We start from the raw sequence: 12159 nt of genomic DNA on the forward strand, positions 1-12159 counted from the left end.
CCCCACCTTGGTGAAGGAAACAGGACCATCCTGCTGGAGCTGCCCATGGAGTTCTGTGGCCTGTAAGGAAGTTTTGGTGGGTGCCCAAAGAAGGGATGTGATGGTCACTCTTCTGAAGCTGCATTCTTTGATTCAACACATTTCGCAGGGCAGGGACAGGGACAGGGCTGATTGTGCTGCTGTGAATCAAGGTCATGTTTTTCTTTTTGGCTTACACAGCCAGGCAACGGGTCAGCAAGGAAAATCAACAGGCGCCTAAGCAGCCACAGGCTGACTATTTGGTGGACAGAAAGGACACGGGATGTTTTGTAACGCAGTTGGCTTTACACAGCCAAATACTCCTGTTGGTGCTGCGGTTTGTGTCATGCTGTAGCTGTGAAGCGCATGGGGAACTGTGTGGCAGGGTCAACTGGTGAGGTTGGCAGTTCGCACTGGTCCTGAATGGTGCTCACCAGAGCGGGTGGTCCAGCTGCGAGGCTGGGAGAGACCCGAGCATATGCTGGCCAGAGGCTGCTGGTGCCACCGGTGCTGGTACCAACCTGTGCTGGTCCCACTTGGCATGGGACAGCCATCAGCTGGCACGCGAATGCTGCATGCAGTTCATTTCATGAAACAGGGGCTGATATCTCACAACCCTGTACGTATTGCAACACAAGGTGAGCGAGCTGTAAAAATCAATGAAAGCTTATTTTATAACCCCCCAGAAAGACTGCAAGGTGCTGAGTGCTGCTGGGACCTGTCAGTCCATTCCCTTTGGTCCTAAGTGGCAGAATGCAGCCCAGCTCTGAGACATACGGAATAACTGGTGCTGGGAGGGACTGTCTGGGAGACTGCTCTCTTACATTGTGAGCTCTGCTCTTGGCTTCCGGGGGAGCTGATGATGTCCTGGTGCCCCTCTACTCCACTCTCGCGAGACCCCACCTGGAGTACTGCATCCAGCTCTGGAGTCCCCAACATAAGAAGGACATAGACCTGCTGGAGCGTGTCCAGAGGAGAGCCATGAGGATGATCTGAGGGCTGGAGCACCTCTCCTATGAGGAGAGGCTGAAAGAGCCTCTCCTCCAGGCTGTTCAGCCTGGAGAAGAGAAGGCTCTGGGGAGATGTTATTGTGGCCTTCCAGTCCCTAAAGGGGGCCTACAGGAGAGCTGTAGAGGACTTTTTACTCGGGCATGTAGTGATAGGACGAGGGGAAATGGCTTTAAACTGGAAGACGGCAGGTTCAGATTGAACATTAGGAAGAAGTTTTTCACTGTGAGGGTGGTGAGGCACTGGAACAGGTTGCCCAGAGAGGTTGTTGAGGCCCCATCCCTGGAGGTGTTCAAGGCCAGGCTGGACGTGGCCTTGGGCAACCTTGTCTAGTGAGAGGTGTCCCTGCCTATGGCAGGGGGGTTGGAACTCGATGATCTTCAAGGTCCTTTCCAACCTAAACCATTCTATGATTCTATGGTGGCATTTTCTGCATGCCCTGTTCCTGCATTCCGTCACCTGGAGCTCACCCTAGTTTTATGGGCACTGCATCCCCCAAAGATCAGATACCCATCATCACGTAGCCCTGCCGTGGGTCCAAGAAATGAGCTCCCTTCCACAACCCTGCTGATCCCAGTAGCAAGAACATCTGGGCAAGCCTCAGGATCATGCTGGAGGACAAAGAAATATGATTGTATCTGGAATAATGTTGCACGAGCGGAGAGAGATTGTTTCCAACAGGGTGATCTGGGACCCAGCTCATAGCCGAAGTGGGCAGCAAACAGCCAGCTCTACCTCTTTGCCTTTAGCCTCACATGTGATGGCAGCGTGGGAGCAATTGGTTTTGGACTTTTTGCCTGGAAGAAGACCAAGTTGTGCTTTTGTTGCTTTCCCATGTTTACTTGATAGTTTTCCCTACAAAAATTGTTTAATCTGACTGACCACTTTTTGGATTGTTTGCGAGGTTTATTTTAAGTCTAATGTGCTGCTGTGCCAGAAACCCTGCGCCCTTAGGGTGGCTTATTGTATTCTTTTTTTACTGTGTCAGTGCATATTGGCAAAGTCAGTCATCTACTTCAAAAGGAAATTAATTTGCTTCCTGCCTTTACATGTTTGGCTCCCATTTTAGGGAGGAAGAAGGAGTTTCAAAGGTTACAAGGAATATAAATAGAATAAGCTGCAGTAAAATACCTATCTGCCTTCAGTCCCTGAGATTCTTATTGTACAGGGGACGGGGTACTCTGGTATTGCTGCTAGAGGGATGTTGATCCAGATGGAGTAATCTAGCATTCACCCAAGTGCTGTGTAGCCAGGGCGGCTGGTTGGAGTAGGGAAAGCCCAGCACACAGCCGGGGGTTCAGACGGTGGGGCTGCCAATGCACTGTTTGTAGGAGCAGCTTTACTGCGTAGATGAGTTGCCATCCTCCCTCGCTTCCTCTTAGGGTTGCTCAGGACTGCATGTGTGGTCCTTATCTTCCCCGCACAGCTCATCACCACTAATCTCCTCTGCAGAGCCCCACGAGGGGTGACTTGCAGGTCTCCCTCCCTTCTCCCAGCTCCTCCTGTCCAAACCAGAGTTGTGGCTGCTCTGAAATTTCCTTCTGGCTGCCTGGCCATCAAGTTGTGCTCAGAATGCCTTTAAAAATGCTTCTTGCTTTTGCAGGAGCATTAGTTGGTCCCCAAATCTGTCTGCACTCTTCAGCTCCCAGCTTGCTCTCCAGCTTCACTTGTTCTTGCTCTGTTTGGGTCTCTCAGATGCTTCAGGTCACACCTCTAAAATATCTTGCTTATCAGTCCTCCCAGCTGAAATTCCTAGCCAGGGTCTTATCTGTTACCACAGCATCCTCCTCTGTTCTTGGCCAGCTCCGTGTCCCATCACAGGTGTCTGCAGAGCATGCTGCTACCATGGCTGTGACTGCCCCAGCCGCGTTACTGTTCCTTGCCCAGATTTGCCATCTCCCCCTTCTTTTTCCCATTTCAACAAAAGTTGTCTGCGCTTCTCATCCCGTCCTTACCCCTCTGCTGTGTCGCACTGCACGTCCCTCACATTAGACTCGGTCCATAGTTAAACCCGCATTAACTTCTGTGCACCCTTCTGGGCCAACGCTTTCTGCTTGTCTTTCTGGCTAGCCATGTCCTCATGTTACCTGTGCTCCGTTATGACCGCTGTGGTCTCATTAATTTCTTGCATGCGTGTGACCACCCCTTCTGTATTTCTATTTAAACTGTGGTTTCCCCTGGAGGGAAGAAGCTTTAGTTCTCAGACAGGTCCCTTTTCATGCTGCCTGTTCCAAAGTGGGCACCCTACTCCAGGTCTGGCAGTAGGATGTGTCTGCCTGGCCCTGGCTGCCTTGGGGATATTCCCTTCCCTGCCCTCACTATGCCTTTTTGATCATGTTCTCCAGGGTTGGGGTTGGGTTTGTTTTTTTTTTTCGGGGGGTGGAATCCTAAATGAGACCAGTCATTCTCATGCAGAAAAGAAGGAAGGATCTGGCAGCCCGGCATACAGAACTCCCAGTAAAAAATGTGCTGTAACAACTCCGGGTATTGGTGTGAACCACAGCTACTTGCTATTCTAAAAAAAGGAAAGGAAAGGCTGAAAATAGCATAATCCCAGGAAAACTAGAACAATTGCTGTTGTCAAAGTCAAGCGTCTAAAATGAACCCACACTGGAAACAAGTCAGGACTCCTAAAAGTAGTGAACATTTAGAGATCGCCTGTTGAGGGAAACCTGCCTGCAACAGAGCTGCATTCATTCTACAACCTGCTAATTTTTGAGGGCTGCAAGAGAGAAGCGCTTGTGAAGCCTCTTGTTAACACAGAGCAAAGTGCAGTAACCTCCGCTGTGATGGATCACTTACTGCCTCGGAGGCAAGAAAGGAAGCCTGAAAATGGGAAGGAATACACCAGAATCGGTTCTATCCTGGTCCTGGCAGGTCTCTTCTGCCTGTAACATGGTGGCCAGTGGATGGCCACCAGCACTGGAAAGATCTGAGGGATTTTGCAGTCATGAAGGTGGAGTTTTCAGCAGCCATGTCCGGGTGATCATGCCTCATCCCTTCACAGTCACTTGTGATCCACTGGGATCTGGGAGAAAGCAATGAGGGATCTTCCCCCAGACAGCGGAGCTGACAGTCGTGCTGCTTTCTCTTTAGAAGCGGGCAAAGGCTTTCGCTGAGAGAAAGATGCAGATTTGGGCACAGGTTGTTCTGTAAAAGCAAATGGGTTTGTGTTACCTTCCTCTGCTGCGGCCAGCCCAACACCGTGGCCCCTTGGCTGCTGTCCTGCTTTGTCTGCCCAGGTGCAAAGCGTTCTGCTAGTTATGCGCTTTCTTTTGGCTTTTAATTTTTCTTTTTCTCTGGTCTTGGTTTCCTTGTTGCTGAAGGAATGCTTTTTTCCTCTCTGTCACTGTCTCAGTGAAGATAGTGGGTGCGTGGGTGTTTGCATTCCCCGCTGGTGGCCCTGGTTGGGCACTGGGCTCCCCGGTGAGCAGCGCTGCTGTGGCTCGCTCGAGCCCCAGGGACAGTGCCATACCCTCGAGAGCACTCTTTCTGCGGAGCTGTCTTGCACAGTCTCTCAGGTGGACCTGGGCACTTCAGATTTTATTTTAATCAGGAATGGAACTCTAAAGTGTCGTGATTCTCCACAAGGAACCAGAGGGCTGGATTTGGGACAGCTGCCCTTATGGCTTGGCCTGGCCACAGACCCCAGTGCCCCAGTTTCCCATAGCCCCTACACCAGTTGCAGAGTCCTGGATATGTTTCTGTTGAAGCTCAACCCAAGACCTGTCAGATCTTTACTAAGCCAGGCTTTACTGAACTTTACTGAACCCTCTGCCTGCTCGCTGCTGCCTGCTCCTCGCTACTCCAGTGAAGAGCCCGGGCAGCTCCTGTGTTTACTACTGCCTTCCCCTGCACGTATTCTTCAGTTGTCTCTTCCCTTTCCCTTGTTGGTTGTTAAAAATATATTTGACGCTCTCTGTTTATGTGAATTAAGTGTATGCACCAGGTATGTACTGACTGCAGAGAGCGTGTGAGAGCTTCCCAGCAGAGCAGTCCTGTTTTGTTAGCACTCTGTGCGCTCTGCGTGCCGCTGACTAATGCCCTTTCTCCCTTCTTTCCTGCAGTGGCTGAAGGATCCCGGTCCCCGCAATGAGAAGAGGACCCTTTTCTGCGACATGGTGTGTTTCCTGTTCATTACTCCCCTGGCGGCAATCTCCGGCTGGCTGTGTCTGCGCGGAGCCCAGGATCATTTGCAGTTCAACAGCCGACTGGAGGCCATCGGACTCATAGCACTAACTATAGCACTTTTCACAATTTACGTCCTTTGGACGCTGGTAAGTGTCTGCTGCCCAGGGCCTTGTTTCTGTTCAAAAGGGAGATTGGAGTCCTGGCTCTCACCGTGTCGGTGCAGCCAGCTGTTTCTGACTCCCCTCGTGAGAAAACCTTGGGCTCTTTCTCTTGAATGTCCATTTAATTATCTTCAAATGGGAGCTGCTGAAGTTGTTGCTGAGAATGAGAAACCACTTCCTGATCATCTGCTTTCCAGATTGACATGGGAGCCGTGTTCCCCGGGGTGTCGTGTACCCGGGCGCAGACGTGCCCGAGTGTGGCTGGGGCTGGGTGGGAAGGGCTGGTGCTGGGGACAGGCAGTGGTCCAGCTGTTGTGCCTGTTCCTATTTTCGAGAAGAAACACAAACTTGGTACCCGGGTGGTTGAGGGGAAAAAATAAAATCTGGAAAATGTTTGACCCCTAAATAATCTGCCATCGTGTCCCTCCATGCTTTGTGCTGCCCAGCCCAGGTTGGCCATGCCCGAAGGAGGTGCAGACTGGCCGTTGGGGGGACTCTGTGGCTCCCAACTAAACAAATTCCTACACAGTATTTTTAAGATGTCAGTAGCACAGAAGGGTGTGTGCAAGGAACACTCTGGCCCCGGGGAGACCTCTGACTTCTCTCTCAATATGGGCTTTTGGACTCGAGCCCCGAGCCAAGGCTGGGTAGCCAGCCGGCCCTGGCCCACTGCTGCGGCTTCCCAGCTGCGCTGTCGGGGTTGGAGGCGCTGGGCATTAGTGGGAACCTGCACTTGAGACTGGGTGTTGGAACTGATCCGTGCTGTGAAAGGCCTTCCTGCAGATACCTCACTTTGCATCTTTTTGGACATGCTGAATCAGGCAGCCAGGAGCTTGCAGCTTGGAGCCAGTCCAGAAAAGCAGGAAAGCAAATGTGAATTTGCTGTGTAGCACATCTGTGAGCGCTCCCAGCTGAGAGCCCAGAAGAGCAGCTGGGCTGGGGAGCAGCTCCCAAGCCCTCGGAGCTCCCCTGGCCCTGCTCTCTCCAGGGGCTCCCAGGCCAGGGACTTCCCTCTGTTCCGGTTCTTTTGTGTTCTCTTGCTAGGTGGGTTTCTGGGTTTGGATCTTCGTTTCAGCTCTCCTGTTCAAAGCCTTGTGTGTGCTCATGCCCTGTCGATACCCTTTTCCAGCTGCTTGCTGGGAAGCACCATTTTGGGAGGGGAAGAAGTGCAGTTGCTGGAGGAGAAATAGTGAGACCCCAGAAAGCTGGCAGTTCTGCGGGCAGTAGAAATGCCGCAGCCCATTTCCCTGCTCCCTCGTGTTCTGATCTCTCAGAGTAACAGCTTTCCCTGGGGTTGGGACATTCCTCGCAACTCTCCCACAACAGGTTCTGGTGCCGGGGGAGGGTGAGCTGGTGCTGCAGCCGTGGCTTTGGGGGGGTGCCTGCAGCGGGGGTGCCTGATCGGTGCTGCTGTCAAAACACAGCGATTGCAGTGCACAGGGAGCTGCTGAGGAAGGTCTCCACTGCTGCATGTATGTGCTGCATAAGGTTCATTTCTGCAGAGAGCCAAGCTAAAATTGGAAACCTTAAGAGGAAGTGTTTCCATCTTCTCTGTCCCAGGATTGGTCTGGAGGAGCTGAAATTCTGGAGGAAACTGAAAAATGGTGGTTTTTTTGGTGAAATAATGAGTCCTTACTAAAATGGCTCTAGTTCTGCTGTGCCTCATGTTTCCTGGAACAGAGAAGGATGTGAAGTGAAGCCCCTTTCATTCACATTTACTGTATTCAATTGCAATTCTTCCATGCTGCCACGGGCTGTGCGGCACCAAGAGCTGTTACGTGGGTGGGTGATGACGGCTGTAATCAGCGTGAGGATTGCGAGAGCGGCCGTGGCCAAGGTTGCGGCTCCTTCATGTGGAGTAGGAGCTTCCCTTGAGGTTTGCACCATTAGCTGCCCATTCACATGCTGTCTCTGAAGACTGCGAGATGCATTTCCTTCTTGTTTATCAGCAAACCACCTTATTCCCACAGTTTTCCCTCTACAACAGGGAAAAGGGGAGCGCGCAGATCAATAAGCTAAATTACCTCAGCGCCATGGCACAGCTCCATTTCTCATAGCAGATGTCTGAGACCTATCCAGTAGTAACAGGAATACTGACTTTTCCTTGTCAGATATACTTCCTGCTGTTATAAAGTACAAAAGCTTGCTTTTGATGAGTGGCTGACTGGATTCAGTATTTAATTTTCTTGCTCAAAACTTCTAGGGAAATAAATAGGAGGGAAATACATGCTGGTTTTATTCCTTCCTCAAGAAATTCTAGAACAGTTTCATTTCAAAGCTAAGGAATCGGCAGGAGCTGTGAGAAAATGGTGTTAATGATTGCAAAAGGACGGAGCAAGGAGTCCAACCCGCTGGAGAAGCACAGCTCGAAGCTCCCCCTTGCAGGGCTGCTCTGAAACTGCAGGGCCAGCTCATGCCTCTGCGCCAGGCTGGTTGAGCTCCCCTCCAGCCTTTGCATCCTCTCCTCTCTCCCTCCGGGTGGACAATTCTCCCAGGCCACAGCGTTCTCAGAAAAAATGAGGCCAACCGATGTCCTGTTGTTGCAGACCCAGGAGAGAAGGCTTTTGCAAAGGGCAGAGAAGATCCACCAGGAGCTGTGAGATGGGAGGAGGCTGGTTGGATTCAGCTACTTGAGGCCGGTTCTGTTGAGAACCCCTTGTTTTGCCCAGACGAGGTGCTCGCTTCAGCCCAGGGCTAGGGTGAAGGGGCAAGTTGTGGTTCCTCCCCGACACATCTCACCAGCCTGGTGCCCAAACCCAGCTGAGCAAACTCCATCCCTCTGTCCTGGTGCTGCCCAGAAAGCCCCTTTGCCTGTGCCGTGCTCAGCCTGCCGTTACCAGGAATTAATTAATTCCTTATCAAAGGCTTGGGACACGGTGTGCGCCAAACTGTTTGAGGGTCAGTGCTGTCTGCCTTTACTGGGGTTTGCTGGTGGATTGACAAGGAATATGCAGAGAGCACGCAGAGGGCGGACGGGTGACTGCGTCTCACCGGCCCTCTACGGGCTCTGGCACTTGTGACAGGGGTTTGGTAACCAGACCGATACGTTATCGCCCGCCAGGTTTCGTTCCGCTACCACTGCCAGCTGTACTCGGAGTGGCGAAGGACCAACCAGAAAGTCCGCTTGATGATCCCAGCCTCGCGGAGCCCTCACCCCGTGCCCCACTCCCTCCTCTCCGCCAAGCTCATGAAGAAGACCGCGGATGAAACCACCGTCTGAGCTGTCCCTCGGCCGCTGTGCCGCGTGGCTGCTGGGGTGAGGGCAGCCCTTCGGGGTTGGCAGAAGCAAAGAGGGTCGGGTGTCCCCCTGCGTGTGCAGGAAATGCGGCAACTGTGGAGGCACTAGAAGGCAATCATCCTACCCGAAGGGACTTTGCGGTCAGCACGTACTTTATACTATGGCAAACAGACAGATAATCAACGTCTGCCATGTGAAACGGCCCAAAAGAGCCAGATGGCAGAACATGCCTGTCTGCAGGGACACTTTCCTATAACTGAATACCATACGTCGAAAATATCTCCCTCTCTATATATGTATATCTATATATAATATTATTTTTTAATGGCCATGCATATTGTGTTTCAGTCCTTTTGTGTTGATGTTCTAAGCTTCAGTATAGAAGCTGGCAGCCTGATCTCATTCAGAGGTTAAATCTATGCCTTTTCTGCAAATGAGCATATAAAGAACACTTTTCATTGACCGTTCTTGAAAGTCCCCTTCTCCTTTGCACTAAATTGGTTTTGATAATACTGCAGCAGCCTTCCCCGTTACTCTTTGGTCTCTTTCATGGTGTTTCTGTCCTTTCTAGAAAGTGGTGTGTTTTTAATAATTATTATAATCCCAGAAGGAGTAAAATGACGTAATACTGAATGGAGACATTTTGTATTGTAAAGTACTGTAATTTTGAGAATTTCAAAATAAGTTTCAAAATGAGAAAATCTTTTCCTGTGCAGACGTGATCTCACAAAATGCTTTCCTTGCAGATCCTGGCTCATTCCCAGGACTTAGATGCACTCGGCTCTTAGTATGTCTGCCAAAGTTAGATGGAGGATCTGAGGGTGGGAAGTGATGGCTCGTACTAGCTAAACCCGCCATTGCCTTTTGCTTTTAAAAGATTCAGAAAGGAGCTTTCCTGATCCCCAGAGGTGAGAGCTGGAGTCTCTGGTTGCTGATGTCCATTCACCATCTTGAGGCTGGACCTCTCGCGGTGTCGGTTACACACAAACACCCCTTATGGGACAGGCCGTGCTCTGCAGCCGCTCGGCAGGACGCAGGTGGTCTCGGCTGTCTCTGTGCGCTTTATTTGCACATTCCGGAGGAGCTGCTGTGATTTGGTTTATCCCTGAAAGCACTGCCTGCCTGTTATGCATCCTCTAGTGAAATACCCCGAGTTCACTGGTTCCCGGGAACGGGCTCTGGGTCCCTTCTCCTGCAGGGTGGGCGCTCCTCCTCCTCCTTCATCCAGCTGCGTTTTCAGCATATCCAGCTAATGAACCCCTCTGTCTTGGAGTGCCCAATTTGCCAAGGGTCTCCCTGAGTCTAGCATTCATCCTTACCTCTCCACTGCCTTTCCACCCTGCCAGACGATGCCTGTGCTTGGTTCTGTGCGTTCCTGAGCCGGGTGAGCGGAGCAGGCTGTAAAGACGCTGGCATTGGGACTGCCCTGCAGAGTGCTCCAGGAGTGTGTGCAGCTGCTTGGCATGAGCCTTGGCTCTCACTCCGGCAATGGTGAGGGTAGATAGTGGGGAGGAGGCAGGATCCAAGGTGCCCGTGTCCTTGCAGTGGGTGCTGGTACTCACACACTATGTCCCTCCACTCCTTTGCTGAACCCAAGTGGATCAGGCTGATGCCTGGCTCGATCGAGACCTGTAATTGCTTGAATTCAAAGCACCATGTGCCATTCGTCCTTCTCGTTAGCTGCAAAGCAGGATGTTTTTCCTTACATGTTCCCTGACCCTAGGCTGGAAGTCACTGGTGGCCCAGTGCCCTGTCTTTCCCGGTAGGATTGCTCCAGCCCTGGGGCCCGGTCTGTGTCTGCTCTCCTCCTTCATCTCTTGTCCCAGAGCTCTCATGCAACTCGGTGACATCCCAGCACGTCTTGCAGCAGCCTCTCTCTGCCCAGCTGTGGAATGGTCTGAGCTGGTCTCTGTTCTGAGCATGAGGGTTTCGTTTGATCACGGGGTGAATGTCTTCTGCAACAACCAGGCTGTGCACCTCTGCTCCCCTCTCTCTGCCAGCCTCCCTGCCTATCTCTTCCCTTCCACCACGTACCCATGGGCACCTTCCCTTTTCCCTGTCCTGTAGGGATGACTTGGTGCCCGGTGCTCCTGGAGGCTTGTAGCGCAGAGAGGCCTCTGCGGCCCAGCTGCAGTTATGGTCCCTGCACGGTAGGACCACCCTGCTCCAAACCGGCGTGTGCAGTGGAGCTCCCACGCAGGTGCTGCCACCCTCCACACGCCACTGCTCTGTGCCTTGCCCTGGGTGCCCCTTCCTTCAGCCTCTCCCCAACAAACCCCGTGTCACCAGGATGTTCCCTGTGAAGAAAAATTTGGGGGTTTAGTTTAATGTTCCCCGCACTGTCTGCCTCCCAGGAGCTTGGTCTTGCGACACGTCTAGTTCTGGCAGGTAACAAAGCATGTGCACTCCCACACCACCTCCCCCCAGTAAGGACTTAATGGAGCCAGTGTTCCAGTTAGGAAACCCACTGTTGATCTAAATATGCAACTGTGAAAGCCAGAAGTCCCTGGCTGGGGGCAGCTGGGGCCCGGCCCTGTCACAGCTTCACTCTCAGCTTCATTGTCTTTATCGTAGTTGCCGATAATCGGAGTTGTTGCATGTGCCCCTGTAAAACACAATCGCGACTCTTTGAGTCTTCTCCTTCCCAGAGGAGATGTTCAGCTCGTGGATGTGGGAAACCAGTGTCTCTGACCCGCCACGTTCCAGTGTCATGGGGAAACGGGCTGTGCAATTATGTAAATAAAAGTGAGACAAACTTTGGGCTGTTGCGTTGTTACTGGAGATGGGAGGGCCTGAAGAGCCCGGGCTGTCTCCCCAAGGGCGAGCCCCATGTGCTGCCTTCCCAGGGCGCTGTGGGCAGCAGCTTTCCTCACCGGCCCTGGGAAGAGCTGGCAGAAGGTTTCATCTTTGAGCTGAAGCTGGGCAAAACCCAGGGCTTTTTGTCATTTATGGGCAGGTTTCTCTTGTTTGCGCACAGAAGCCTCCCTGGTACGGGCCAAGCAAGGAGGTGATGTTTGGGCCAGGGGAGTCCTTTTGGCCTCTCCAGAGGGTGGCCGTGGGTCTGCATGGAGCAATTCCAGTGCTGCAGCCCCACAGAGGCTCCCACCACCGTCTGCTGGCACTGCCCAGTGAACGGCCTGACCGGAGCCTGCCCCGCTGCCGGCCGCTCGGGCCTAGCCCTTTGCTCCAGGGTGCTGGGAGACGTCGGACATGTCTGCCAGGCCCTGCTGACGTCCGAGCCCTGGCGAGGCCTCGGGGTGCCATGTCCGAGGCTGCAGCGTGTGAGAGCCGCAGGGCAGGAGAGGCTGGGCCACGCTGCTGGGCCACGCTGCGCAGCGGCCTCCAGGGCCAGCGGCACGGCAGGGCGGCATGGGGCAGGACGCCGGCCCAGGCCTGGATCTGGCACCTCAGGGCAGAGACCCAGGCACCCATCGGTGTCTTTTCCGTGGTGCGATGAGGAGCCCCATCACCTCCCGCAGTCCCAGCGCTGCCCATAGCCCCTGGCCATGGGGTGGCATTGGACCCGTGTTGCAAAGCCTGGTTCGAAAGACTGTGCTGCTTTGGAAGAGGGGGTGTGGAAATTGTTAAGCTGCTTGTTAAAAG

The 12159-nt window shown here is 52.9% G+C and overlaps 1 protein-coding gene across 2 annotated transcripts in view; it reads left to right on the top strand.

Annotated features, from left to right (window-relative positions):
• Nucleotides 1-11306, top strand: part of MARCHF2 (membrane associated ring-CH-type finger 2) — a 38199-nt gene extending 26893 nt beyond the window's left edge. For both annotated transcript variants that reach the window (XM_082495527.1, XM_082495526.1), the window contains 2 exons: nt 5094-5303; nt 8380-11306. In XM_082495527.1, coding sequence (XP_082351653.1) covers nt 5094-5303; nt 8380-8538 — 369 coding nt within the window. In that variant the 3' untranslated portion in view covers nt 8539-11306. The remainder of the gene's footprint in view (nt 1-5093; nt 5304-8379) is intronic.
• The last annotated feature ends 853 nt before the right edge of the window (nt 11307-12159 follow it).

This window comes from Vanellus vanellus, assembly GCF_965231255.1.
Source record: "Vanellus vanellus genome assembly, chromosome: 25".
Taxonomy (NCBI): domain Eukaryota; kingdom Metazoa; phylum Chordata; class Aves; order Charadriiformes; family Charadriidae; genus Vanellus; species Vanellus vanellus.